Source organism: Phyllopteryx taeniolatus, chromosome 2 (assembly GCF_024500385.1).
Source record: "Phyllopteryx taeniolatus isolate TA_2022b chromosome 2, UOR_Ptae_1.2, whole genome shotgun sequence".
NCBI classification, from domain to species: Eukaryota; Metazoa; Chordata; class Actinopteri; order Syngnathiformes; family Syngnathidae; genus Phyllopteryx; species Phyllopteryx taeniolatus.
The window spans coordinates 18,639,059-18,664,507 of NC_084503.1; the positions used below are offsets into that span (position 1 = coordinate 18,639,059).

At 42.1% G+C, this 25,449-nt stretch overlaps 1 protein-coding gene across 5 annotated transcripts in view; it reads right to left on the reverse strand.

Moving 5' to 3' along the window:
* Positions 1–2,720: 2,720 nt before the first annotated feature.
* cbfa2t3 (CBFA2/RUNX1 partner transcriptional co-repressor 3) overlaps positions 2,721–25,449 on the reverse strand; it is a 51,782-nt gene continuing 29,053 nt past the window's right edge. For 2 of the 5 annotated variants that reach the window (XM_061764182.1, XM_061764209.1), the window contains exons 2-12: positions 23,147–23,302; positions 20,750–20,991; positions 20,224–20,313; positions 19,216–19,397; positions 16,583–16,866; positions 15,132–15,217; positions 13,825–14,104; positions 13,505–13,573; positions 12,865–12,918; positions 9,914–10,104; positions 2,721–7,539 (exon numbers count right to left, since the gene is read on the reverse strand). In XM_061764182.1, coding sequence (XP_061620166.1) covers positions 7,162–7,539; positions 9,914–10,104; positions 12,865–12,918; positions 13,505–13,573; positions 13,825–14,104; positions 15,132–15,217; positions 16,583–16,866; positions 19,216–19,397; positions 20,224–20,313; positions 20,750–20,991; positions 23,147–23,302 — 2,012 coding nt within the window. In that variant the 3' untranslated portion in view covers positions 2,721–7,161. Of the gene's footprint in view, positions 7,540–9,042; positions 9,314–9,913; positions 10,105–12,864; positions 12,919–13,504; positions 13,574–13,824; positions 14,105–15,131; positions 15,218–16,582; positions 16,867–19,215; positions 19,398–20,223; positions 20,314–20,749; positions 20,992–23,146; positions 23,303–25,449 lie in introns of those variants that run through there. The other 3 variants (XM_061764199.1, XM_061764190.1, XM_061764218.1) reach the window with 3 other exon arrangements.

The window sequence follows — 25,449 nt, forward strand, 5'->3', positions numbered from 1 at the left end:
TTTGTACTTTTTTCACATTTTTAACCCTTATATACAGTTCATTTTCCATACACAAAGAGAATGTTCTGGGCTCACTGTCCACTCAAAATCAACCCAAAGATGTTCTACCGGGTAGAGGGCAGGACTCTGTGCAGGTCAGTCAAGTTCATCCATACCAAATTCTCTCATCCATGTCTTTATGGACCTTGCTTTTTGCACTGGTGGACAAGTTGGAACAGAAAGGGGTAATCCCCAAACTGTTTGAATGTCCAAAATCTCTTGGGAAATTGAAGCATTCAGATTTTCTTTCCCTGGAGCTCAGGGGCTAATATTTTGGACATTGTGGTAACAGTTTAGAGATGGCCCCTTCCTGTTCCAACATGACTGTGCATCAGGGCACAAATCAGTGTGCATAAAGACATCATGGATGAGAGGGTTTGATGTGTATGAACCTAACTGGCATGCACAATCCTGACCTCAACCCTATAGAACACTTTTGGATGAATTAGAGCAGAGACTGAGAACCAGGCCTTCTAATCCAACATCAGTGTGTAACCTCATAAATGCTCTTCTGGAAAAATGTCCATGAATTCCCATAAACACACTCCTAAACGTTGTGGAAAACCTTCCCAGAAGAGTTTAAGATGTTATAATTACAGAGGGTGGACCGATGTCATAAAACTGACCCCGATATAATGGATGTCGGTTAAAACGGACCATCGGGACTGAACAATGTCTCCCAAAATAGTTTCTATTTGTCACTTAAAATGCTATTAACAAAGTCTGTCAGTTCCTGAATTGGCCTGAATTCCCCAAGCCTATCTATCTATCTATCTATCTATCTATCTTTCTATCGATCGATCTATCGATCGATCTATTGATCGATCTATCTATCTATTATATACTCAGCGGCTGAAATAAGTATTTAACATGTCACCATTTTTCTCACTAAATATATTTCCAAAGGTGCTACTGACATAAAATTTTCGCCAGATGCTGGGAAAAATTCAATTAAGCCATACATACAAAATAATTTTAACAAATAAGATCAGAAATTTTGTTGTGTGTAATAATGTGAAATGACACAGGGAAATAGTATTGAACACATGAAGAAAGGGAGGTGCAAAAATGCATGGAAAGCCAAGACAACACCTAAAATCTAATAAACAAAGCAATCCAGCCCCTTGTCAGTGGAAATGAATATCAGATGGTTCAGTCCTAATTAATGGCCTACAAAAAGCTCTCATTGCCAAGGTGTGAGTCAAGACACATCTCATGATGGGTAAGAGCAAAGACCTGTCTCAAGACCATTGCAAAGTAATTATTGCAAAACATAACGATGGCATTGGTTACAGGAGCATATCTATGGTTCTGAATGCTCCAGTAAGCATGGTTGGGGCCATAATATGTAAGTGGAAAGCCAATCATACCACTATAAATTTGCCTCGATCAGGTGCTCCTCGCAAGATTTCTGACAGATACATGATAAAATATATTATAAATGTGCTTCTTGCATTATACAGAAATATAGTTTACATATACCCGCGACCCTAGTGAGGATAAAGCGGTACGGAAAATGGATGGATGGATATACATAGAGTACATAAGTGTACAACATGTGGAAAACATGATACCATGTTGACTTAATGACAAATGTGCACCATTTAGACAATATTGATTCATATGACAAACCAGATAAATGAATGTTCCATAAAAAAAAAAAAAACTCCAAAATTATAAAGAGCAAATTGTTCAAGTCAATCAGAATTACAATCACACTTGGAGCCACTCTAGTACAACAACAAACAGGCACTATGACAAAATATACATTTAGCACATAAAAACACAAGTACCTAGGGTCAAAACGGTTTCATTTCATTCTTTTCATTGTTATGCGGATGACAGTCAGATCTATGTCCTACTAAAGAAAAAAAATGCCTTCTTCTTGAAGCCTCTTTTGTTATGTGTTGAGGACATTAAAGCCTGGATGCATTGAACGTTTTGCATTTTAATGTTAAGAAAACAAAAGTTACGGTGTTTGGTCGCAGTGGCCCTTGTAACTCCCCCCCCAAACCAAGGTATGTACGTTTGACACCTCTGCCTTGAGATACAAGTTTAATTTGTTCTGTGACCATGCACTTATTTCAAAACACTCATATCTCTGTTTTAGTCCATTACATTCCCCTGAACCCCCCGCTTTTTGTGTGTGTGTGTGGGGTGGGGGGGGGGGGTTCTCGTGTTCATGGTAGCTATACTCACCATTGGCTCATTGCCATTGTATACTTGTGATTTTGAAGTGTAGCTGTCCATGTTTTCAGTAGTTTAATTGTCCATGTTTTCTGTACTGATTATCCTCACTAGGGTCATAGGTGAGCTGGTCTCTTTAAGAGAAGAATCGGCACACTGCACGGGAGAATTATACACTCAGCATTCATTTGTAAACTTACAATCTGTTGGAATTCAGATAAGAAGTAAGAAACACTGCCTCAGGGTATAATAGGTGTAATTAAATAAAACGGTATCCAGTTTGTGTGATAACTCTAAACTGTCAATATCAATTTTATATTAACATGGTTTAAGCAAACCACCTAGGAGACTGGTGCTGCGTTGGTGTATATTTTGAACTATAAATAATTGAAAAGGTTTCAGAGGAGAATCATTCAGCTCTATAAGTTGACTTATTTCACTTTGTGAGTGATTAATAAATATATTTTTAGGAGGGTAAAATAAAAAGGCATGCATGTCTTTCATTTCATATTTTAATTACACAGTTACATTGTTCAACACAGACAATAACCTGAATTAGAATGTTTTACAGCGTCACACATCCAACAGAGCGAACAGTTAAAGAGCAGTATTAGCAACAGGGAGGAAAGCATGCAAGAAATAAATACAAATCAGAATTGAATTCCTCTGGCACAGTTTACTTCATCTAAAAACAGCAACAGGAACTTGAGGAGAGAGAAATAAAACAAAGATTTTCTGCTTTTCAGACAATCTTTCCTACAGAAAAATTATTTTTAATGTCATAGTGTATTGCACAATACAGTATAGAACGCTTTCAGACACCCTCGTTTTCAGTTCATGTAAAGGTAAAAATGGGACCATCCTGAGCCATGACTTTTTTGGGGGGTACAAGTGCTGTATCAGACTTTTACCACATTAGCCTTCAACTTTAGCTATTCAGCAGTGCCTGTGTCACAGGAAGGATGCTTCATCACTTCAGATGAGCCTTGAAACGTCATTGGTTACTATTACTGTTCCAGGTATAGGATGCTACAGTAGATATGGCAACCTGCTAAAATGTGTCTTTTCTCCATGTTTTTTGCCCATATGCTGTCCACTGTTAAATCTTAACTGATGTAGAGAGCCTTGAAAAGTATTAACAACAACAGAGCCCATTTATTATCACAGAGTGTAGAGAAAAGAATATGACAAATCTCATTGTTTGATGGTACAACATGTTGGACACACCCTCGTGAACGTCACAACAAAAGTAGTTTTCTCTTCAGGTCTTCTTGCTTCATGTGAATCCATCTTCACACACCATGTCAACCTCCTAAGCTCTTTATTAATGTTAAAAAAAAAACATTGCCTTAAGTACAATGGAAGCAAATAACTTTTGGTTGTATTTTGGTCATTTATAAGTGGTCTGTTCAGTTTGGTTTCTTTCTTTGAGGGCTTCCGTGCAGACAAAGGTGCCCAGCTAACAATGTTTGAAAGGAGTTGCCACCATAATACTGCTTTGATGCTGATATTGTTTACTAACACAGCACATAACACAGAAACTGTCGCTACATATTGCGAATCTCTCCACCAGTCGTCTGCCTGGGATCTTTGATTAAAGCTCGGAGGGTTTCAAGTACACAGACGTGGGAAAAAAAGTATTGTATAAAACCCCACTCTATTCATACTGGAACACATGCTCACCATTCTTTAGTTTCATCTCTGCAAGGCTTTGCTACTGCTAGAAAATACAAACAGTCGGCTTTCCAAAGGAGATGCTTCTACTGTTGTCACAGGAACACAATTTAGAATGTCCATTGAACATTTAAAACTCAACTGGCGCAATGTGGGCTCCTGTTGTCTGACTGTCTGCATCTCAGACACTTTGGTTAACTGTAGTGAAGCTCTAACCTTATCCTATCTGGTTTGTCATCACAACAATAGGTCAAAGCCACTTATGGCAATGCAGAGTACTTTGGTCTGCGCTTTTATTGGTTTTGGATGACAAATGGCTTGTCATGGTTAATGCTGTGTTCATGGATATGTTTGGTTGTTGTTTCACTAACAAGTCACAAATGAGCGTCTGATGGACACAATTACAGTGGCAAGGCCTTTCAATACCCAAAGAGGCAATCAATTCAGAGGTGTGAATGTCTTCTTCCATGTCTGCACTCAGCCCATCTTTTCAAAGTCCAGGTGAAGCTCTCCTGGTGATTAGCTGTATGGTCACAGGAGGTAGCAAGTGAAGAGTGCTATGGCGCCATAAAAGTCAACAAGGAGGCCATTCTGTTTTAAATACAAAAATGCTACACATGGATGCAGGGTAAGTTTGCAGCTTATTTGCACCATAAGCACCAGATCATCTTTAAATAATGTAATCATTCACTATAGCCATATGTTTGGAATTTTAAAGTCTTTATCAGACCAAATTTGCTTAAATGTGGCCATACGGTCCCTTTTCCACTCAGCAAAACGCCAAGGCTGTGAATCAACCAAGGAAATGCTCAAAAGCTGTGTGGAAAAAGGCAATAAGACCCTCAACTCTGACACTGTTTTTTCCTCAATTCGTTACAATTGCAAATAATGATCAAAAGCGAGATCTAAAACATGAGAGCCAAATTAACCCCTGATGGTCGCTTTCATCTGTATACTGCCTAATTTGTCAATCCTACTTTGAAAGGTTTTACTGCAGATGGAGGTTACAATCATACCTAAACAGTGATGAAGAGAAATGGTCACAGAGGAACTATTGTAAATAATATTTCATTGGACTCAATTGAAACAAAACCAGCCTAAATTTGGTATGAACTATATGAATTTAGTCTCCCTCCTGCGGGACTTACCAGACCCGGTGTCAGGGAAGTTTGTTACACGGAAAATATTCATTCATAATTCATGAGAATGAACGACTATCACATCTCTTGACAACGTAATAGAATAACTTCAGTTAGTTCATTAAAGCCTAATTCGTGTAGTCATGGAAGTCATGCAGTTCATGCACACTTGATCTGTCAGAATGCTCTTTCCCCTATGTCTACTCCACTGAAGAAAAGTGTTTTAATTATCATTTAAAAAAAGAAAGAAAAGAAAAGCAATTGATACATTGAAACAAATGTACTGTGAGAAAATCATATTCTGGACATTAAACTTTAAAGGTTTCTGTTATTTGGCAAACACATTTTTGGACCTCTTTAAATACTATGTACATTCACATTAAGTTACTGATGTTACTTTAAATATATTTATATGTATCTATATTATATGACACCCTATGGGCAGTTGCTGAGGTTCCATTCAGTAGCTGAATTCTCTTCATATTGCACCTCCGTCCTCTCACTGTCTTACAATGCGAGCAATACAAAATATTCTACAAGAGGGGTTTCATCTCATTAATATAGATACAACAAATCAAACAATGAGTACAATGTGGGGCTTCCTATCATAGACAAGCGTCCTTGCTCAGACCCCACTGCTCAGTCCCAATGACCAGGAAAATGAAAGGTAACAAAACAAAGCAAAACAGGTCAATTTCTGGATATACACAAGGTCATGTGTACAAGAGCAACAACAGACTATTGAAAAATGTAAAGAGGAACAATATCTACAAGCAGGTTTGATCCCTTTCACGCGGTGTCCTGCTCTGATGTTAAGTCCAAAGCAGGCTGAGTGGGTGTGGCAGACTCGAGTCAAGTAGTCACGCCAGTGTAGGGGATGTGGGATGAAGGGAGGTAGAAAAAGAGGAGAGTGCACTGCCCTTCTCTTGGCTCTGTTCATCGTGCTTTGGAAAAGGTGTGTGAATGTAAAGGTAAATATCACCTCAGTGTTGGAGATGTAAAAAAACATACACATACAAAGCCTGCATGTTTCTGCTGTATGCAATTGCTCCTCCAAGCGTGAGGTTTTTGGTAGCTACATTGACGTGTATGTAACTTCATCTCCGTTGAGTCTGAGTAGTTTTTCTATTCCTTTTTTTTCCCACTCTCAAACAAATCTCATTGGGGTGAGGCCTCGGTCCATTTCACCAAGTCATTCACAGCATTGTCCATATGTTCACTAGTCTTGGCCATCACTGAAGGATTGCTGAAGTCTTGTCCACAGTGCAGAAGGCAGCTACACAGCAGAGCCTGACTCATTCTGTGCAGCCTGGGTCTCACTCTCTTTCTCTCATGGGCAGCCTTATCTGCTGAGGAGGTGATGTTGCTTTGTGTTTGGTTATGAGTGCTTCTCCTTATCGCTTACTCACTTTGGCAGTGTAATACAAAGGTTTGGATCATGTTATTTTTCATCTTTGAATTCATTTGGGTTCACAATGTTTTCGAGAGGTGAGTCCGGCGTAGATTTTTCTTGGCTCGCTAGCAAGGTAGTTAGCAGTTTAAAACTCATTTAGTTTAATGTCATTATGATGGTTATCAATGTTCTCTTATTTAGAATATTTGGACTTTTCTTTGTTTTCCATTAAAGCCAGAAATAAATGTTTCATAAATACTAAATTGTGTTTCTCAGGATTGGCGTCCCAGGTTTTCCCCTTTGCTCATCCTATTTAAAAAAAAAAAAAAAATCCTTATCCTTAGCTTGTTAGCGTTTGGACACTGGAGAAGAACAGGACTGTTAGTGCACATAACAGGTCTAGGTGCTCTCATTGGGGCTAAATTATTAGGAAATTGAAGTGCTAATTGGTCTTTTAATCCCCTGTGTCTTAACACAGCCCTTCAGAGCACGTTAGTCAAGTCACCAGGTCTCAGCAAGCAATATGAGATGTTACTGTCACTTATCATTGTGCTTTATAACAGTTACACTACACTGAATCCCAAAGCCAGAAACTTAAAAAAAACGAAGAAGGGCTAAATTGTGGGAGGGGAGAAGGGGTCAATGTGAGAGAAAGATTCCTCAGTTTGGTTTTCTGTGGAGAGTGGCCACTGTCATAACAGGGGACAGGTAAAGGTCAAGGATCCGATGTCAGCGAGAGGTGGCATCAAGTAGGGCGGGTGTGGCTGGAGTGGTGGAGCGAGAGGCACTACTCGAACTGCTCTCCTTGGGGCTGGCCGACATGCTCCCGCTGCCACTGCCCGCCCCAGCTGCAATACCGCTCTGGCCCACAAGCGACAGTGGACCCGGAGGGGTGCTCTCTGAGTGGGTGGGGGGTGCGCTGGACGCTGAGGACGAGGAGGGGGTGCCAAGGGGTACGCTGCTGCCCCCTGGCAGGCCCTGGAGGCCTTGACCACAGACATGGTGGTGCCTCTCCCAGTCTTTGTGTTGGCAAAATGAGCCGCAGTAGCGAGCTGTGTTGCAGCCGCTGCACGTTTCGCTGGCTTTCCTCCCGCAGTTCCAGCAACTCTGGTGAGACAGTGGGAAAACAGACGGTTGATAAAAATAAGTCTCTTTTTGTCTCCAAGACCATGACACAGTTATGTGTTTATTTGTAACTTGATTGATGGCTTTCCTGCTAAATCTAGTCACGTGGTGGATCCATTTTAAGTCTGCTCTGGTTTGAGTCACCAGCAGGTGGTGGTCATCTGCTCTGGAATGGCATCAGTCTGGCACCCTGCTCCTACCATCTGGGTCTGTCTGCCATTATTATACAAACAACTGGACTGCTTCTGCAACGATGATGGCACCATGGTGGTGCTACTAACCAAGAGCCAAGAGCTGTTAGCTAAATGTGGCAGTAAAACCACAGTCAGAAGATGATAAAAACAGTATGTGAACTGCTGGTGGTAATATTGTAGCGTTCAAGAAAACTGGAAGCCAGCCTCTTCACGCTTATGATCCAAGGAATTTAATTGTCATACCAACACACATTTACACATGATATGGCATGAAATATGATACCCAAGGTCCCAGATTAGCCCAAATAATCCCATTATGAGGTCAGTTCTTAAAGAATTCCATCCATCCATCCATTTTCTGAGCTGCTTATCCTCACAAGGGTCGCGGGAGTGCTGGAGCCTATCCCAGCTATCATCGGGCAGGAGGCGGGGTACAACCTGAACTGGTTGCCAGCCAATCGCAGGGCACACATAAACAAACATCCATTCGCACTCACATTCACATTTACGGGCAATTTAGAGACTTCAATTAACCTACCATGCATGTTTATAGGATGTGGGAGGAAACCAGAGTGCCCGGACCCCGGTCCTCAGAACAGTGAGGCAGATGCTCTAACCAGTCGCCCACTGTGCCACGGTCTTAAAGAATTCAAGTAAAAAAAATAAAATAAAAAACAACTTTGCAGTACAGTGGTACCTTGATTTAAGAATTTAATTTGTACTGTGACCGAACGACTATGGGAGAACCTGAAGGGCAAATACGAAAAGTTATGTCTTCCATCCCACAAGAGTTCCTTGTGAAATCAATTAAGGCGCGGGAGTGCTGGAGCCAATCCCCGCTATCATCGGGCAGGAGGCGCGGTACACCCTGAACTGGTTGCCAGCCAATCGCAGGGCACATATAAACAAACAACCATTCGCACTCACATTCACACCTACGGGCAATTTAGAGTCTTCAATTAACCTACCATGCATGTTTTTGGGATGTGGGAGGAAACCGGAGTGCCTGGAGAAAACCCACGCAGGCGCGGGGAGAACATCAAAATTACACACAGGCGGGGTCGGGGATTAAACCCCAGATCTCAGAACTGTGAGGCAGACGCTCTAACTGTGCCGCCTGTATGAAACATATTAAAACATAATAAAAGAGAATATAAAGAAATTGTATAAAGTGTAATTACTGTTAGTTGGGACAAGCCAGAAGTCAAAAGACAAATGTGAGCCTGAGCTGTGTGCCTGTAAAAGGGGCTTGGTGTGTCACAGTCTGCCATGACAGCAAATCTGTCAGCCAATCACTGTCTGCCAGGACAGCCAATCACAGTCTTTCAACCACAGTCAGCTGTACTCTTCTATTTATGTCTTTGTTGACGCTATCATTGTTTGACAGCCATCCATGCAAGATGCTACAACGGTACCCAGTGAATCCACTTGTTTTCTGCCCATGACCGCGAGTATTGCCATAGAGAGTTTGCCTGTTCCTGTCTGCCGAGCCTTCTGCCTCCGGCCTCGAGTTCTGCCTTAGCAGGTTTGTGTCCCGGCCCCCGTGGCTGTTGGAGATTCTACTACAAAGACAACAAAGTGTGAGTTTCCCTGTCCTGCTCTCTTGAATTGGGAATAAAGACAGCAATGAAGTGTGAGCATTCTTGACCTGCTATCTGTGGATTACGGAGCATTACATCACTTCGGCCCAAGACAAATTCACATTCTTCAAGGCCTCACCCTCTAAACTGTGAAGTTGAATGCTCTGGAACTTTGAAGTGACCTGCCTGTCAAAGTCATTTCCAACTATTTTGATGAGTCAGTGGGCTGCATTTGGGCCCGATACCACAACCGCGTTATGCTATAGTCATTGACATAAGGAACCTACAGTAGCTTCCTGTGAGTGTTCTCATTTTGTATTTGTGGGTTGACTGTTCGAACTGTTTAATAAACAGTTGAAAGTACATTATAGACTGTCGCTCTATTTCCCCCCCCCCACTTCATTTGAGTAGCGGCGCATCTGATGCTCACTTATAGTCCAAATCTTAGCCTGCAACACAAAGCAAAATTTTGACCACGCGACGGTTCATGACTTGAAAAACTCGTATGCTGGGGCATTTGTGTTCCTATTCTGGAAAGCAACAGCAGGCAAAATTGAAAGTGTTGTTGTCTGTGATACTCACTTCACTGGAGTCCTCCTGCTGGTTGATGACAGTTAGTGCATCCTCAGAGGCTTGCCTCTTGGCCTCAGCCAGGGCCCTCTCCATTTTTGAGCGTTCTGCTGAAATCATCTCATGAGCCTTCCTCTCAGCATCTGACACAGCCTTCTGCAGCTCTGACATCGCCTGTCGCTTCACTTCATTCACGGCTTCCTCTGAGAAGGAAAGGGAGAGAGAAAGGGACGTGTTAGTGCCTCTGCCTGCCCCACCATCATTTATTGAAGCTCTATAAGCTGCTTTTTGTCATATCTTGGCTAACAGATGCACACCATCCAAGATTTAAAAGTTTATGCCAGAAATGGGAAACATCCAGACAGCCAGTGATGAATTCCAACACAATCTGGACTCAGAGCGGAGAACAGCAGATGCCTCCAAAGTTTTGTCACCAGCTTGGCTGTTCAGCCGCCATCATGGGGATTCCCTTTCTGCCTGATTGTCCTTCTGTCATCTGGTTGGTTCAGTAACAAATCCTCAGGCACTAAGCAACCTGAATAAACTCCCGTGTGTTGGGAAGGCTTATCTTCACTACAATGCTCCTACACTGTAGATTTGTTTGTTGGATTTTGAGCACTTCGAGGAAATATTGAACAACAAAGAGGATAGTGTGTTTTTGCACGTGTCAGTTACAATATCTGGACAAAAGCATGAATACCCATGAGAGAAAATTTGGATGGTTCTATGCTTCCAATGTAACGCAACAGTTTAGGGAATGTCCTTTTTGTTTTTTGTTTTTGTTTAGAAGAGTTTGGAAGTACTTGATTATTGTACACAGATTTTGAACTACGACGTCAATTTTGAGAAAAGCACTCAGAAAGCTTTTTAACAAATTCCCACAGATACACTATCCATCCATCCATCCATCCAATTTCTTGACCGCTTAGCCTCACTAGGGTCGCGGGCTGCTGGACCCTATCCCAGCTATCTTCGGGCGGGAGGCGGGTACACCCTGAACCAGTCGCCAGCCAATCGCAGACAGGTACACTACACTTTCCATATTATCTTTCATGTTCAGTTCTTCAGTTCTTGGTTGGATGTGCTAGTTGTCCAAATACTTTTGTCCATAGTATATCTAGATTCTGAAATTGAAAATCCCTGCAATAATTTTTGCATGTAGTGGAAGAGGCAGGGGTGTTAAATTTCTTCATTTTTAACTTTTGGCTGCAGAATACCCAAGACATAATAAGAGTACTGGTTTTCTCATAATGCCTGGATCAGACTAAAGGAGAAATTTGGTCTCTCACAATGCCACTATGTCAGACTACTGCCATAAACTCCTGCTGTATCTCGGTCGGACACTGGCAACAATACACGACATATATTACAATATCACTGTATCCCATCTTTTACGATCATTAAGCTAATCTTGCAAAACCAAACAGTTCGGGGAGGCGGGACAGGAAAATGTGTCAATGCTTCCAGATATAACCAATACAATAGCAGCAACAACCATAATGGAGGAAGATGCGCTAGTTTTGATTGCGACAATGTTTCCTGGTTGAAAAAAAAAAGAATGAAAAGAAGAAAAACGTGTGCGGTTTTGTCCATAGATGCTCTGGAGAGGACGGTTTGGGCTGCCAATTCTTCAAGTAGGGCTTGAGGTAATGTTCACATAGTTTTAATACCGCTAGCAAGGAGGCAGCCTAACATTATGTAGCTAGTTAGAGGTAGCACAAATGTTTGCATGCAAACATAATGCCGATATTCTATCGATTCATCCTCTTTTTCTTCGCCATGGTGGGTACAAATAAATGTTGACAACGGCGACCAAGGGAGGTGAGGCGCCGTTGCAAGACACAATCCTATTGCTCGACATCGAGGTCCTATGTTGCAAGGTTGTCGTTGATATGTTTCAGTACATAAAAGATATCCAAAAAATCAAACATGCTAGACTTCTCATTTTGGCATCGTAGGGGTTCTTTGACACCAATTTGTTGATCATGGATGTCACACTATAAAGAGGTTTTGTCGTTCCTGACAGAATATGCCAGGCTCGGTGTGGACAATCAGGCTAATAACGGGGCCAGAATCTTATCTTAATCTGATCCAGGTATAAAGCGTTTACTCTTTGGAGTATATGGAAATAGGTCGCAAAAACACATGTCATTGATTAATACACCAATCTGCTCTGAGCTACTGTAATTACAAGATTTTAATTCCTCCAACATGTAACATATTTTAGCTATTAAAGATTCCTACTCCACCATCTGTGGATATGCCAAGAAGACACAACAGACACACAAAAACGCTCTTCATTTACATCCATACCACAAAAATTGTTTAACACTGCTATCTTTTCTAGTGCCTCCAGACAAGAAGGACAAGCAGTTGCTTCTCCACACAGCTCCACTCCACACACTTATGTTGTATGTGTGTGTATGCATATGCTAGAATAATTTGCATGTGGCTTGGATCCTATACTATTCACAGTAACACAAAGTCAGACACATCTCAGTGCTATGCCTGATCGGAGCGTTACCTTCTTCCTCCACTTCATTTCTCCTCCTATTTCCTTTTCCTTTCACTTCTGCCCCTCTTTATTCTCTCCCCTCAAGCATTATCTGCATCATCACAAGCTCAATTATCAGGCCTAATGCATGCACCACCAAGATAAGTTTGCAAATTTAATTAATTCTTATCAAGGAGAGTGTATTGCAGATGCAATTAGCACTTCATGAAAAACACAGGGGCAGCAATAGTAACGTTATAATTCCACAGGGATTTGCCAAGTCTTTTCACAGACCAGATCCTTTTTTTTGTCCCAAAATCACAGCAGTCTCTCAAGCCGAAGTCAATCAGAGAAAACAGTACGTGTCTGGTTTTAATTAAAAGGGAGAGGGGCAGACTACCTGGCTGCACACACTCACACACAAACACACTGTGAAGGCAAAATGCTGAGAATGAGATATGTTACTCACCCTGCTTGTTTTGGAGGTGCTTTAGTGCTGGGGAAAGCGGGATGCTTGTAGTACCTGTATGAAAAACAACTGCAGTTAAAATAGCTTTTTCTCCTGGTGAAAATGCAGCGCAATAATTGAACATGCAGTACAGGAAAAAGAAGGATGTTCAATACTGCGTCCTTCTGGAGAGATTATCTATGACTATGTGCAGATTGGTATTTTATTTATAAATATTGATGTGGGGACTGTGAATGCAACTAAAAAATTTTTCAGATTAATGTTATGAACTTCAGATATTTTTGGGACCCTAGAGTCATTTTAAACTGTTCTGTGCTGCTGTGGTGTGCCTCGGGCCAGGTGACTGCATTTTCACGGCATCTTAACTGCAGTGGCCTTTCATAGTGGTTACAGATAGAGGGCATGACAGAAGTGACTGTTTGTGTTCTTATTGGCTAGTGGCCAGAGAAGTTATTTTGACAATGTAAAGCAAAATAATGTATGTTTGGTGGAAACGGGGCTTTAGTGCATAAGGATGAGGTGGTGACCAGTCATTGTGAAATGTATGATCGTTTCTGTTTTGGTTGTGAGTACAAGGCATTTGTTAGCATGAGGTCAGAATAGAGATATTGTGAGAAAGAGGTGTGGATGTGTTTTTTACCAGCTTTTCTCCAGACGTCTTCTGGCAAGTATCCCGATGGAGGTCTGTGTAGAAAGTCTCTGTGGATCTCTGAAACACACATATAGACCCAATGAATAATGTGCACACACATCGTGCATATCCTCTACATTTGTCCATATAGTGTACGTGTGTTGAATAATTATAAAATACAGTACAAGAGTCAGGATTACCTCACACTATACGCTGAGTTAAACTTACTTTCTATGCTTAATGTCAGTACCTTGCTTGCCATCTTCAAATGGGCCCTACCTTGCTAAAAGTGTTTTGCTGTGGCAAACATCCCGTGTGTGTTTGTCTACCTGTCTGTCTGCCTGTCTGCCTTTCAGCAACGGAGGAAGCTCCTTTGGGCAGTGTCTCACTGCTGCTAGCTGTGTTGGAGGAGGAGTTGTGATGAGGAGTAGGAGGAAGAGGAGGAGGAAGGCAGTGCTGTCCGTTGCTCCCACCTTTTTTCATCTCCTCCACGTCGCTGTAGCGCCGTATCCAATGATTCATCTCCTCCCGATCCGCCTCCTGGCAGCGTCGCAGCACGGTCAGAGAGCGGCGCGTTTTCTCCACCATGTCCATGATACAGTTCAGGAGCTGATGGGAACACAAATGGGAATATATAGATCCACTTTCATAATGAATAATAGCACATTTAATATGAAACTGTTATACTGAAACAAGGCGGCACGGTGAACAACTGAACAACAATTTGAGCAAATTCCACAAAGGCATGATTGGGTGAGTTTGGTGTGGAAGAACCTGCACAGAATCCAGACCTTAACCCCATCAAACACATTTGTAATGACCTTACAACAGAAGAGACTGATTAATGACTCAACAAACATTCCTCAGGATGAATGGCTGAATGAAAATTTCAAAATGCTGGAGAAAATCACAGTAGAGTGAAAGGTGCAATCACTGCTAAAAAGAAACAACTGAATATTTTCGTTCATTTTCCAGTTCTGGTAGATGCATAAGCTAATTTACGAGTTTCGTTCTGTTATTGGCCATGTGCTAGTTAGCGAATTAGAATTTGTAAGCGCGTTGCAGTAATATTGTAACAGCTGGGCTGCAGATGAAAAGGTTGATCCGATTTCTTCCACCCTTCTGCTTGATTTGCTGCCAACTCAACAGATTTTCTTTTAATTCTATTTTTCCTCACATTGTAGTGTCACTGTCACGCACACTACCAGTTTTGCCACCCTTGTCTATGCCACTAAATGGGTTTAACATATTCGACATTCACCCCTTCACTTTATCCACATTAAAAAAATTTCTCTGTTGCTCATTCCCTTGCTCGGTCTACGCCGCTGTTCGTTGCTCTCTGCCCATCCCTCCCCTCTCTGTCAGCTATATTTATTTCAGTGAAGTGTTTCTAATTTGGCAGGGGTCCAGGCCTGGCCGGTTCTCTCCATGACTGCAGCTCTTGTCTCAGCTGCTCTGCCCAGCTGGAGCTGCTCTCTGCTGGGTCCCGAGCTCCATCTGGGGCCCTATTTCTTTTGCGTGAGTGTGTGCTGTATGTGTCTCTGGTCTATGTGTGCAATAAAGTGTTATCAAACTATACCCATGAGAATGGTGCATTGTGTTTGACATGAAAGATGGTGACCACACTGATACCTACATTATCAAGGTGCTTCCATTCTTCTGCCCACTCTCGATCTGTTAGACGGTGGTCAATCACCTCCTCTTGGCGGGCTCCATGGACTGCTGTGACAGAAAGACAGGTCACATAAAAAACATTTTTAGTATGTCTATTGAACATCAGTCAGTCAATGGGAATCAAGCAAAATGTTGAACAAATATGATCAGACGTGGTAAGGACAAATGTATTGAGGCACCTGCCCATGCCTACAGGAACTGGAGGAGCTGAAAGAAACATTTTTCCTCAACAAACTCCTCTAACCAGTACAACACCTTTATGGACCTTGCTTTGTGCCCCGGGGCACAGAAATGCTGGAATAGAAAATGTCCACGGTGCTTTGAGCCAGTCCTGATTAATACATTAAATTAGATGCATGTTTGATCATGTTCATTCTGCATCTACTATATCTGCATGCAGGGTGATTCTGGGATTCGAGGTTTAGGAGTGCTGGGATTCATATTATTATAATATTATCACCTGTACATGACACAACAACTAACTTCTCTCAATCCAATTCAAACAGAGGACAGTGGTACAGTCTGACCACCTGAATCGTTTCCTACAGCTAGAAAAAACACGTCAGCTGACGCCTACAAAACAACATAAACAGTGACTTATGATTAAATGCAGTAGAAATGAGGTCTGGTAATGATAATAGTGTATTGGTATTCAGTGGCTGAAGTTAAGAAATGTGCTACAATATCCTGGTTTAAACCGGGTATTTATGCCATATCACTGGAAGACAGCATATTGCTCTGTGTAGGTAGAGAACACTTGGGGAGAGGTGGGTGAAACCATTTTTAAGGCAATGGTGGGTGCTGTCATTACAACCAAGTACTGTGGTTTTACACTTGTCTAGGTTGTTTCAAAATGAAATGCATTTTTTTTTTTTTTAAGTCGCTCAAATTTGAGGGGTGCTGGGATTCATTTTGGGGGTGCTTCAGCACCGTCCACACTCCCCCCCCCCCCCCCCCCCCCCCCCCACACCTCCCTTCCAAAAAATAATAAAAAATTGGCTAGAAACGCCAATGTCTACTTGTGTTGATCAGCTAATTAATCATGACTAAGGAACAAACCCTCCAAAAATAGCACTCTGAGTCATCTTATCTCAGTACCTCCATATTGGCACGTAATTGCCAGTACGGTATAATAGGCTTGTAACTATTTTGGGGGACAGTTTGGCTGAGAATGCATCGCTTTCTTTTTGGGCTAAGCAGAAGGTAGGCATGTATAGTTGCCACAGTTGTAGCACATGGGTATGTAAGGCTGCGGGCTTTATATAGCCACACGGCCACAAGGATTAACACAGTGGACTGACAACTGGTCATTGTTCCTGACACAGACCCCACTTTCGTATGTCCCCTTAGTATTTGTCTGTATAATGTGGACTCAAGTGTGGTCTGGTCATGAATGAATGGCAGGTTTTCTACCTGTCTGTCGGTGTCTGTCTCGGCTGTCTCTGTGTTCATTATGTCTGTAAGCGTCTCTGTATTGGTGTGCCAGCGCCATGTCCTCCAAGCGGTAGTGCTGTGGGCCCATTTGAGGGTTTTGTGGGTGGGGCAGGCCATTAGGAGGGTGTGTGGGAAGGCCATTGGGAGGTGGGTGGGCAGGTATGCCTGTGCTGGGGCTGAAGCGCTGACTGGGGCTAATGGTGCAGGGCCTTTTAGCAAGGTGTTCGGGGTGCAAGCCATCTCTCTCTGAGGAGTCTTTGGTCCTGGGGAGGGTACAGATACATGAAAAGATTAAACTTAAAATATGCATCAATGTTGATCCTTAGGGAAACAAATGAATACTGGTTAAAAGAAAAAAAACTCCTCAGACCAATTTTAGTATATGCAGTTGGTACACCCATTCTAGAAGCTTGTTGTGAACCCACATGAGTGTTTATATTGTTGAAGAAATTGCAGTGTGAATTGGAAGTATTGATTATTTACTGTACATTATTGAAAACACTTCAGGGTTAATGAAACACACAAAGAGAACTGAAGTGAGTGTGCATATATAAAATCCTGCAGTGTTTTTACAGCTGTCAAATTGAAGTGTGGAATGAAAAGATGTATTAGTGCTGACAACAAAACGGGATTCTTTGTTTGCTTTCCAATATGTAATTGCACTGCACAGACTGACAAAATTTCTTGAGCAACGTTTTCATCACATGTCAGAAAATGTTGGAATTTTAAAGCAAAGGGGGAAAAAAACAAGAACTGGATTTGGCTCCTCCGAGTGTTAATAGGTACGTATGTCAATTCTAGCTACACATCTTATTCTAAATGGAGAAACATGGCCCAGCAGAGACTAGAATGTCATTGCAGGGAGATAAAAAGGAAACACATATCATTTGACTATTAAATCACAGACTATAGCATTAGGTACACCAAACTAATGAGATCCTGTACTGTACGTTTTATCTCTAAATTGTTCCGTTTTGATTGAGACTACTCAATTCGTGAATTTAGAGCACATCCAAATGTATCACAATAATATATTCTATTGCTATATTATCGCCTCTCTGACAACTGAGCATTATTATCTTTGCAAAGGCAGAGAAACATTTCTTTATTTCATTAAACTGTGAATGTCAGGCTAATATGTTAGTTTTTAATTTATGCTTCTTGAAAGACACTCTGGGTAAGATCTCACTTCGATGACCAAAAATGGTCAACGCAACAAAACAATTGTCAAAAAAATGAAACACACCTTTAGTGGAGCTAATAAGAAATGGGCCTGCACACATTGACATCCTGCAGGCATTACACTACAATTCATCCATCAAGTTACAAATTCCAATTGCTACAAGTGATGTTATTTATCAATGATTGCAGCTGCTTCTACGCCGAGGCGCCGGCAAACGTGAACTCTCTGAAGACTGTAAATTCGACAACTCCCACATAGTGTGCATGCACACACACGCACGCACGCACATGTATTCCTGTGGAGAGCTGCTTGTTGTTCAGTTACACCAAGACAGCGCCGCTCCAGAGCTCTAGCACAGCTGTATGCCATATGTATCAAACAAAGCCAAGTCAAAGCATACACCATGCGTCTCAAGTGTTTAATCTGAATATCCCTCGGCCTGCTCTAAGATTGCAACTATTCCTCATGCTCCCAGCCATCTTCATCTTAGGCTACAATATGGACTAAATAAAGTGAGTGTGACAGATGTCCTGAGACATGTGTATGAGTTCTTTAAGTGTGTGTGTGTGAGGCTGTGTTTTCCAGCCATCTGGTCAGTTTAAATGGGAGTGTTGATAATAATCTTTTTAGCTAGATGGCACTAGCCAGGCATTCAGATGGAAATCAGTCTTCATCGTAAGGGACTCAAAGGCCAACGAATGCATCCCGGGCTGCATGTAGTAGATGTGCATTACTATCAGTGTGCTGGTTATCCGCGTGTATTTTGAGCATGCCGGCAATACTTGTGCACATCCTCGGCTCTGGCAACTGACAAATCATATGAACAGCTGGCACAGCGAAGGCCCTGCCGTTGCCTGAATGCGCCCCCCCCCCCCACAGTTCACTGAGCCAGGCCTGCGGTGCGTAAGGCGAGAGGTCGGGAGGCGTAGGTGTGTGGATTACAGTCCCATCCAAACCACCTCCCCTCACCCTACGGAGGATGTGTTCAGTGTTACGGTCAGCACATCACCATCTGGACACATCCCTGACATATGGGCAGCTGCTGGGAGCCTGCAGATCATGCAGTTATAGCGGCAGAGAGAGGGAAGGAGACGGAGTAAGTCAGAGACATAAGATGCAGAGAAAAGAGAAAGATGAGAGGGAAAAAAAATGAAGATTTGGATGTATCGATAAATTCACACCCTCCATGGAGTGAAACAGGCAAAACCCAGTGTAAAAATGGTAATTTTGTTATTTTCAATTGTGCTGCCACTGCATCTTCTGCTGCTTTTCTCTTTTAATACTGTCCTAGTATCACCCTTGCATCAGTGTTGCCCAGACGTCCACCTCCCCACAAAGTAGGTCCCACCCTTGGGTTCTGAAATTCTTCATTTCGGACACTGTGTGTGGGAATTTGAGTGATTGAATGTGTAATACAGAGAGCTGTTACCTGTCAGGGGTCCTTCTCTTGCCATGCTCATTCATCTCCAACATGATCTCAGAAGAATCGAGGGGCGAGCTGGCATTTGCGTCCAGGAGAAGCTGCTCGTGTTGGGCCAGGTATTGTGCTGGAGTCTGCTTGGCCAGCCTGGCACAGTGCAGCAACTCCCTCTGCAGCAGGGGCAGGTTTGCCTGGAGCGGAGACAAAAATGAAGCCATTCATTATAGTGAGAGAAAAAATATTCCGAGAGAACTAAACTGGAAACTGAAATGTGGAGAATGACAAAAAGCCAGATTAGGTAGTGAAAAGAGAGGGAGTGATAAATGAAGAGACACGATGAGATAAGACAGATCTCTTGACACATTCCTCTGCCATGTGTCTCCCTCTGAGGCGTGTATTGTGTATGTGTATAAGTGCTGTCAAATAACTCTCTAAGACCTGTCTGCTTGATGAAACACAGACACTGCTGCAATGTCCCAGATGTGGAGGATGACCGCACACAAGGATGTATGACACCGAAACACACGCACACACATACACTACTTTTTGTCTGCACATAAAAAGTCTACACTACATTGACACAAATATTAAAATACTAGAAGGTTCACCTCTCAGGTTAGATCAGCTTCCCCAAAAGAGTCATGACCCATCTCAATTGTCTGACTGAAATGTTGTAATTTATTTTGTTGATTGTCAGTCAGGCATAACTCCTTTGCAAAGTGCACCTGTTTTTTTCCCATGTGTTGCAGTATGTTAATGTTTGTTATAATTAGTTCATAGTTACAGGTTGATGAAGTGTCAATCCATGATGTATTTCAATAGGTTTAGGTCAAAGGCAAGATAAAATATCTCATTTGGCCTGAATGTTTGGGAAACTCTAATGTAGAGACATAGAGAAGTGATATTCTGCAATGCATGAATATGTGGCATGTAGGCCATAGAATCCAGGGCAGAGCTAAATATATCACATATAAGCAGACACACACCTGTGCAGACAAGACAGTACAGTACGTATACCTTCAGGAAGGGAATGACGAAAGGCCTCAGAGGGAAGTTGGTAGCCTCATGAAGTTTGGAATGAAACTCTTCAATAGTAAGCGTAGAGTTCTGTACAAGATGAGACAACACATTTTATTAATGAATACAATTACAATGGCACAGTGGTTGCCCATTGTAGAAGTAGACAGTGCAAAAGAAATTTATTAGTTTGTAAAAACTTTACACACACACAAGACACTTCATTCGGTACACATGCATATTCCAATATGAGAACTGCATCAAACATTTCTCCCTTGTATAGCCTACTTACTGAAAATGAAGTGACCAAAATAACCCCTTCACTCTACCACAATCATAAACAACTTCAAATTAAATTAGGATCCCTCAGAAACAAAAGCAAGCAACATTGCATTTGTAAGGTGGATTTTTTTTTTTAAAATATTGCTCTTATGTAGATCTGATAACATCATATAAGTGTCCAGTGAGTTTATAATGCACTGCTTGTGTGCAGTAATCCCTTTGATGGAAGTGACCACAAACTTACCACCAGCCCCAGCACAAGGCTGCGCACTCGCTCTCCAATCTCAGGCGATATGTCGTTGCCAAACTGCTGCAACGTAGTAAGGAAGCGCTTCAGCTTGCAGAGTTGGCGGGCGCCACAGGCTGGCGGGAGCTGCTGGTTGGACAGCGAGGATGTTGATGACATGGCCGGCCCGTTACTGAAGCCGTTAGGAGTGGACGGCGCGCCGTTCAGTGATGTGGGAGAATGGCTGCTCCCGTTTAGCACTGAAGGCACACATAAGGGGGAGACAACATGAATTAGGTCAGTAGTTTCTGAGGGACCTGAAGGGCATCGACCACATCTGCGGGCAGGATGGGGGCTGACACTCTTGTACTGTATCCTGCTGATGGAAGAGTGCATGGAAGATTACATACAAGCACACAAAATGATGCGATGAAGGTGGCATTAGATGCATGCATATTTATTGTCACAATCTTGTGTGTGTTTTTGTGCATCTTCAGCTGTCTCACAAGTGTTACCATTCGACTCCCCTCTGCTGCCACCTGCTCTTGTGTCAGTCTATTTCGCTCTGTTCCTCAAACTATCCCCCACCCACCAACTCACTCACTAGGACACAACTATAAGAGGAACTTGTAAATGAGGTGCCAAAAATAGTTCTGTGACCTGTGTTACTTTTATTCCAACGGCAGGTGTGTAGCTAAATGTGGCGCTGCACATGCCCACCATCTGAAAACAGATTTGCTGCTTTGAGGTTCAGAATAGTATGAAGATTCATACACATATATGTGTAGTAGTGGTCCATTTGATCTTAATGTGGGCAAACACATTCACACATGCTCAAACATGATGACCTTTCTCGCTTTTTTTACACTCTGGCAATGTTTTAGTTTTTTTTCTCTACAATTTCTGTTGACACTTATATTTGACCCTCTCCACTTAAACATATAATTGTATAGCATGTCCATGCTTGAGAGAAATGCCCCCAAACAGGGGTCCTTATAAGATTAACCCACCTAACCTGAATAAAAGTTAACAGACAAACACAATTAAGTAGTTCTGGGCCAACCCGTATGATCCCAACATTCTAAACCTGTGTTCTGGCTTTAGTGAGGAAGAGGAGAGAGACATGCAAGGAGAGCGTTACGCCATAACAGGTGAAAGAACATGGCCTGACAATGCTATATAGGGAAGAAAGTAGCCTCCCCACAGCAACGCCACCCTGACTGATGCCCGCTGCCCTGCCACCCTCCTACTAGCTGGTGAACAACACAGACACGTGCGCACACACAATGCTACATCCACCCTCGCACATCCACTCAGAGCCACTTGTCAACAGCAAGGGCATTTTCTGTAGCTCACCAAAAAGCCTGCTGAGGAGCACAATTTACGCTCAAGTAGCATCGACGCTTGGTCACCAGAACAGTTAAGAATCACACATTTTGGAGGGTCTCTTCGAACAAGTATTGGGTCTTCAAGACCGATGAAAAACCAACACAGTGCATGTACACTGAGGACAGTTTTAAGAACCCAAGGCTCTTTTTAAAAAAAAACATTTTTACTCTCTACTCAATGATGAGGGTGTTTATAAGGTAAAGATCGTCACAAAAAACATTTACGAAAAAACTTGTCAGATCTGTTAACAGCACCTCTCATGAGCTCATTATTGCACTTTAAAGTTATTAGCGTGGCTAATGCAGTATCTTAAACACAAATCCAAGACTGAAAAGATCTGTGCAAGAGATCCTTCTTTTCATTTTTTGCTTTCTGTATTTAGTTTTATATATATATATATATATATATATATATATCTGTGTAGAAAACATGATATAACTTATGATACATCCAAATTTGCGGCAGTAAAAATAAACACGCTGCTTTTAGTGTCAAGTGTTAGTGCATGACCACAACCTTTGTCATAATAACATACTCTTACTTTATATCACTGTGTAGTAGCACCTTAAATTATTTTGTAAAACACTTATTTAGCCTTAATTCAAACTACATTTAATCTAAAGTGAGAATAATGCTTCCTTAAGTAATGCGTTTGAAATAGACTAATCATAATAAGTAATAGTAAAATTTAATTTACAACATAATTAAAAAACATACATTAAATTGTATTTACAGTATAGAAAGTATGTTCTTTAATTACAAAATGATCTAATCTCAGTTTAAGAACGTGTGGACTTCAATTCTGTCCTAAAGGCGGTACTGGTAGCTACTGTTTTATGATGGTTTCCATGAGCTGTTCAGCAAAAAGTTACTTGAGTTTATTGCTTGCTGACATACTGTTGAGCATGAAAGTAAAACAAAATCAAAACTCACATACATCCCGAACTGCATATGATTGTAAATAAATGCATTAACTGTACTTAAGGTGTTACCAAAAAAAAAAAAAGAGAAGAGATGTTTTTTTACTTGATTTACTGGTGGCAGGGGTGAAAGAAGCATTACGACTGGTTGCTTGGTTGACAGCCGGGGGTGGTGGAGGCATGGTTGGTGGGGTGGACCTGGGCTGGTTTTTCACATCCGCAGGTGAATCTGGCATTGTTCCAACCTTCTGCACTCTGCTACCTGGCAAAAGGGAAACCAAAAGGAGAGAACAATCGTCAGGATGGAGCACTACTGCCCCCCGCCCCCCAAAAAAGGTTCAAAAGGCCAGCACTGACATTGTCACCTGGGAGCCAAGTTTCTTAAGAACATAAGCCTTATCAAAACTACCGAAGCAAATCAATGTAAGGTGTGGAAATGGCCTCAAATGTGTATTGTGTCTCTGTTGGTTTTAGCAAAACAGGCCTGGGAGACACACAGTAACACCTGCTCACCCACTCAGCTGCTGCTGACTGAGACACCCCCCTCTCACTCTCCTTCACACACACCGTGTCGCTCTGACATCCCAATCAGTGGCCCTCCAATCTAACCTACGCCACTCACATACAAACACGCGCACTTGCACACACTCCTTCCCGGCTGTCCCTTCTCGTCCCCCGCTTCAGACAGCCAACTTGACTGCCAGTGACAAGTGCAGCTGGATCTGCTGCCGTCCATCATTGGGGACTGACTTTCAGGAGCGCTCCATCCTGCTACCACAGGCTCCAGTGTCCTCTGCCAGAGTCCCTGCCAGGACCAAACAAGGCAAGAACAGGCTGGGTGGTGTGAAGCAAATAGATGGCATGGCTATTCACCGAAGAGCAAAAGCAGATGCAGGTGGATGTGGGGGTATTCTGTATGTCTCTAGTCTATATACAAACATACACATATCAAGTATGCCCGCCAAGGAGAATGATTCGTGCATCATTTGGTTATTTGTGTGTTTATGGTATGGTATGCTTTTGTTTCCTCAATATGTGTGGAACATACAGATGCCTGAAATGTATTTCTCAAAGCCCACAGTCTAAAAAACAAAACAACATAAATCAATAACAATTCAAGCCATTCATACATACTTTGTAGAGGGGTGGAGAATGGGCCAATTATTTTAATGATGCAGATACGTGATTTTCCCACCTTTTGCTAAAACTGCAAAATTTTGCAATAATTTTTCTTCATTTCCCCATGAATAATGCATGAATCTTAAAGACGGAATTCGTGCATATCCAGGGGGAGAGTACCAATTTGAAGCTACACAATTTGGTGCGAGTCCAAATTCCAATTAAGTATTGGTCGACACTCTACCATATGCCATATTGTTTGTGATGCATTGGTAGACGGTGTTTCCTTTTTCTCGATATTTGCATCTTTGCCCTTTCCGTTGCTGGAACCAGATCTTTTTGAAACATCATAACTTGAGCACTTAACTGTGATGACTAACCTCTTGCGAGGTGCACAGCTTCCAGCCAGGTGTGCATAAACACAACAGCGAGCAGTAAGTGTGATGTTTGCAACAAAACAAAGCCAGTTAATTAAAAAGGATTGCTTGGCAAAAACATTCCAAATAACAGCACAACGTGTTGTCATTCGCAGTAAAACCGTAAGATGCAGACCACATTGAATGTTGAACAATGTTGTGCCATTTGTTTGACTTCAGACAATATGCCTCATGTTTCAGCAGAAGAGAGAGAAATAAGTCATGTTTGTTTTGAAAATGCCAGAGCCGTCATGAGATTGGTCTTTGTGATGATCCTGTGCACTGCTCCGAAAAATAAAATCAAAATAAACCCAACGGTGCTTTTAAATCCCCAACTGTCTTTTCATGCCATCTGTAAACTGCTAAGGGATCTACAGTATTTTACAGCTGATAAAACACTAAATTGTAATCACGGGGCAATTATAAATGATTGACAATATTTCCTATTTATTTAACCAACAAAACTCCTGCCATAGTTTGCTTCAGTCCTATTTCTGAGAGGTCACCGAGAAGCCTTCAGCAGTTGGTATCTGTATTTAAAGAGTGTCACCGCAGACTATGCTGTGTGAGGGTCATCGACATGGTGATCCTCAAGAGCATGAGGGGCAGTCTCCCCACGCTAGACACTCTCAACATAAACACACAAGGTTGGCGATAGAGGCTAGTATAAATAGATGCAGCTATTCTCTTCTATAAGAAGCGGAAACACATAAACAAGCCACCCGTGCTGACGAAGTTTCCTGTGGGGAGGCTGCCATATGGCACAGTCAACCTCCTCTTTGATTAAATGTGCAGTGTCACTGTATGAAATGTGTACTTTTTGTGTGCATATGTGTCTTGCAATGCACCTCACAGAGACTATGTGAAGCCATTC